The sequence below is a fragment of the Phalaenopsis equestris genome, unplaced genomic scaffold (genome assembly GCF_001263595.1).
Source record: "Phalaenopsis equestris unplaced genomic scaffold, ASM126359v1 Scaffold231897, whole genome shotgun sequence".
NCBI lineage: Eukaryota > Viridiplantae > Streptophyta > Magnoliopsida > Asparagales > Orchidaceae > Phalaenopsis > Phalaenopsis equestris.
This window is the reverse complement of record NW_018249866.1, coordinates 2,428-6,967: the sequence shown is the minus strand read 5'-3', so window position 1 is coordinate 6,967 and position 4,540 is coordinate 2,428. Positions and strand designations below refer to the sequence as shown.

Sequence of the window (4,540 nt, the reverse complement as noted above, 5' to 3'; positions counted from 1 at the left end):
TAGTAAGACGAGACACAATCCTCAAGTTGATTGAGACGTAAGCTTAAACGTAGAAAAATAAAAAGATCACAAAATTAAAATATTTCATAAATAAATCATAAACAGTTGATAGATATTTTATTATCATATTTCATAAAATCATATGATAAGAAGAGCAACTCAAATTTCAATGTAAATGTTAGTCAAAATTGAAAGTGTGAAAGAAGATTCATGTTAGCATCCAAGAACTTAAAATGAATTTATAAATTGATATTTTTCTAAGTATGATACATTTAAATCACTAATTATTTGTTTTGCCAAATCTTTGAGAATAAAAATTGTTTCCTTTGTTAGTTCTTCAAAATTTTGATGTATTATTATAATTTATTCATACGAAAATTTAGATGTTACTTTTCATAAATAGATCATATTTAAATGTTTCATAGAAGTAGATATCCTAATTTAAGCCATCCTTTTAAGAATTGAGAACTATTCTTGCTTAAGACTCACCAAGCTACACAATGTTTCAATAACTTGCAGGCATAGAAGACGAACTCCTAGTGAAATTTATTCAAGGTCATAGCTCTGTTCGGCTTTCCGACCTCAGCTCATTTCGATCCCTCCACAAGCCACTTCAGCTCGCCTTATATGCCACCAAAAAATCAACTCAAGCTCAATGCCTCCTCTTCACCAGTGCCTATGAGCTCGAGCCCCGCATCTTCAACTCTCTTCGTTCCCAGCTCCCTTTACCTATCCTCCCCTTAGGCCCCATCATCCCTTATGTAACCCCCCAACACACCAATCTCAAAACCCCCTCTCATGATGATGACGACTACCTCACCTTGCTCAACTCACAACCTCAAAGCTCGGTGCTTTATGTCTCTTTAGGCAGCTTCCTATCAGTCTCAAGAGCTCAGATGGACGAGATTGCTTTTGGTTTGCTAGCAAGCAATGTGAAGTTTTTGTGGGTTGCACGAGGCGAGTCGTCTCGACTAAGGGAGATGATTCACAGTGGTGGCGGCGACGATAGGGGAATGGTGGTGACGTGGTGTGATCAATTGAAGGTGCTTTGTCACAGTTCTGTCGGTGGCTTTTTGACACACTGTGGATGGAATTCGACGATGGAAGGGATTTTTGCGGGCGTCCCAATGCTTACATTTCCGATAGTGGTTGATCAGCCGGTGAACGGGCGGCTCATTGTGGATGAGTGGAAGGTGGGGGCATGGTTGAGAGAGGATGCGAAAAACGGAGGTGTGGTTGGAAGGGAAAAGGTTAGTGATTTGGTGAAGAGGGTGATGGATTTGGAAGGGGATGAGAGTGTGGAGAGGAGGAAGAGGGCTGAGATGCTTAGGGAAACTTGTAGGAGGGCAACTGAAGAGGTTGGATCTTCCATTGTTAATCTTAATGATTTGGTTGAGTTTCTCGTGAAGGTAAAAAAAACTTTGCCGGCATATTCTGAGTGAAAATTTGTTGGGATATAATGTTAACAGAAACGATCATGATTGCCTTGTAGCTCAATAAGAAGTTGTTTCACTTGCAGCTTCATTTGTCTACCAATTCCTCTTTAATAAATTGATTGGGTGTTTTCTTATTTAATTTGTCTGAGTTAGAAGTCATGATGGCTTGCCATGGAAATCAAGTGTAGATAGCTTGCTATCTGCAGGTAACTTGTTTTTTTTATTAAAGACAAGTTAATATTTTTTAATAAAAAAATATGCAAAAATTGCACTAAATAAATTATTTTTTTAAAGAAAATTAAAATAAAAAAGAAAAAAAAAAAAACAAAAAACAAGCCCTTAATTGATGTTTCATAATCTTTTCTGTCAAGCTCATGCACTTTCAGGCTTCAAAAACAGAAATAAAAACAACTAAATGGTAAGGAAAAAAACTAATTCTTGATGAATGAAAATGAAAGCTATTGATTTTTGAAAATTCAATTTGCATCTTCAAATGTTCGAGGTTCTGCAAAGTCATGTCTAGTTTCTTCTCATTAAAAGTTCCTTTAGTGCCACATAGATCAGTGACAAGTAAATTTCCTACTTTTACTCTAGTGGAGCTTGAGGGTTGATATTACATGGATTTATGTGGACTTTTTATGATTTTAATAATTGCATTTTGCATCTTGGACACTTCTTTTTTTGTTTTGAGTTTGGCATCTAATAAAATTCTTTTCCTTGTTTAATAAAATTCAAGTTTAGTGCAAGACAATCTAATGCTGATAGAGGTTGGAGACAGCTCATGTTAGCTTCAAATGAGTATTCACAAACAAATAGAGAAATGTAAGAAGATCAGGGAATACTAAGGTCTTGTTTGGGATCATTCTCTGTTGTCTGTTTTTTATTTTTTAAAACAAAAAACGGAAATCAAACCAAGAAAATAGCGATTGTTTATTCATTTTATTTTTTTTAATTTTATATTTAAAACACATTAAGCGTGTTTTCAAAACATAAAAAGCACAAAAATTATGTTTTTGTTGATTCAAAAATATGTTTTTTGTAACTATGCCCTAAACCTTAAAGTAGCTTAATCATCATTGGCTGAGATTAACATAACCAAATCAAGCCATTAATCTAGTAATTAACTCTTAAACTTGCTTAATTAAATCATTAATAAGTTAATGGAATTATAAAAATAATTTAAATTAAACCAATTAATAAAATACTTAAACTAATAATCATATAATGCAATCATTAGTTATTTAATGGAACCTAAATAATTTAATTAAATTATAATCACTCAATTTAATAATAAATCTAGTTAATTAACTTAACAATCAATCAATTATACCCATAATAATTCAAATAAAATATTCATTATTTAATTAAGTTAATAATAATAAAAGTAAAACCATAAATTATTTAAATAGATCATTAAATATATAGATAATTAATAAAATATTAAATAATTTAATTAAAATACTAATTAACAAATTAAATAATTTTTTAAATAAATTAATTGAAATTTTGATTAATCCATAAAATTTAAATAAACATATAAAAATTTTAAATCAAATTAAAACTTCAATTTAACAAAACCTTAACTTAATAAAATAAATAAATAAATAAATAATTTCAATAATTCACCAAAAAATTTATTAACATGTTAGTTAGTAACTAATTAAGATGTTAGTAGCTATTAGAATTTAATTAATTTTTTTTAAAATTATAACTTTTTCTTTAAAAAATAGAAAATATCAAACCTTCATTTTTAATAATCAACTTTATCTGTACTATAAGTCTAGCTTTTGTTTATCCACAACAGTCAGAACTCAAAAGTTTCGTTCTCAGTCGGAGTATAAAATTCATAATCTTTTTTCTAATGATTTTGAGACCAAAGGACGTAGTATAAAGTAGAATGAAATATTAAGATTCTTACTTGTCTATCGTAATTGTGCTTTTCTATTTTGAAAAGCACAATTCATGTTTTATATATTTTGTTTTAAAAAACATATCAATCATAGCAGTACCAACCACGTTTTCTAAAATAGAAAATTGAAAACAAAATAAGAAGAAAACATTTTGAAAACAAAAATAAAAATTGAAAATTGGAAGGATCCTAAATAGGGTCTAAACTTTTAATGTGGAAAATCCACCAAGGAAAAAACATGAGGTACTGCAAGTTTGAAAATCTTACAAGTAAAGTCTTGTTTTATATGGACATATTTTCATAAAATTGGAGGTGTTTCTATAATGTATAAACCTAGGCTAGGAAGAATATCCCTTATCTGTGGAGGAATATCATAACATAATGTTTGTGTTGATGAAGATGAAAATTCAAATATTATCAATTTTATGGAAGAGGGTTACAAGCCAAGTACTCAAGCAATAGTTGGTGTCAATGAATGGTGATTATCAAGATACATAGAATAGTAGATGGCAAGGGATGGTGAGCAATGAACACAAGGTAATGATGAGCATTGGAGAATTGTGAACATTAGATGATTGACATCAGACATTAAGTGACCTAATATTGAGCAAAGATGGGCATCAAAGGAAAAGTGATGGTGTTATGTAAGCAACCTTAACCTATCGATTGAGTGCTTAAGCTTTCAACTAAGAGGTAATGGGTTCAACTCCTTGCACATATCGCGTCAGCATGTTTGTGATGAAATTATTCATGTCCTAAAAGAAAATGCCAAGTGATGATGTTGTTGGGTTAATTTTACGTTTCTAGTAATGTAAGATTCAAATTATAGTCTTATGGGCTTTGAAAGAACTTGCAATGATAAGATCATTTACAATATATATATATATATATATATCAAGGTGAAATCGATATTTGGTCCACTGGGCACCAAATATCGATTTCCCCTTATGGGTTGAAAATTCGGTGTGCTTGATTCTGATTCAAAGAGCCAGCGCCATAGAATTTGAACCCCCGATTCGAGGGACTTATGTCAGAGGCCGCACCAATGAGTTAGGTCTTTCGCGCATATATATTCCAAAAGGAGTGGCCAGAGGCTATGATACGAACCTCTAGCCACATATTGCACCTAACCACTTAAATACCACCCCCATATAGCATCAGTCGCCTTGGGGGGGGGGGGGGGGGGGGGGGGGGG

General features: G+C 31.8%; 1 protein-coding gene across 1 annotated transcript; it reads left to right on the top strand.

Annotated features, from left to right (window-relative positions):
* Positions 1 to 517: 517 nt before the first annotated feature.
* LOC110038174 (UDP-glycosyltransferase 87A2-like) lies at positions 518 to 1,570 on the top strand (the record flags this gene model as incomplete). The annotated part of the gene is given in 1 exon segment (XM_020742945.1): positions 518 to 1,570. A coding segment is annotated over 1 exon segment (925 nt), but the record flags the coding sequence as incomplete, so codon positions are not given.
* Positions 1,571 to 4,540: the final 2,970 nt, after the last annotated feature.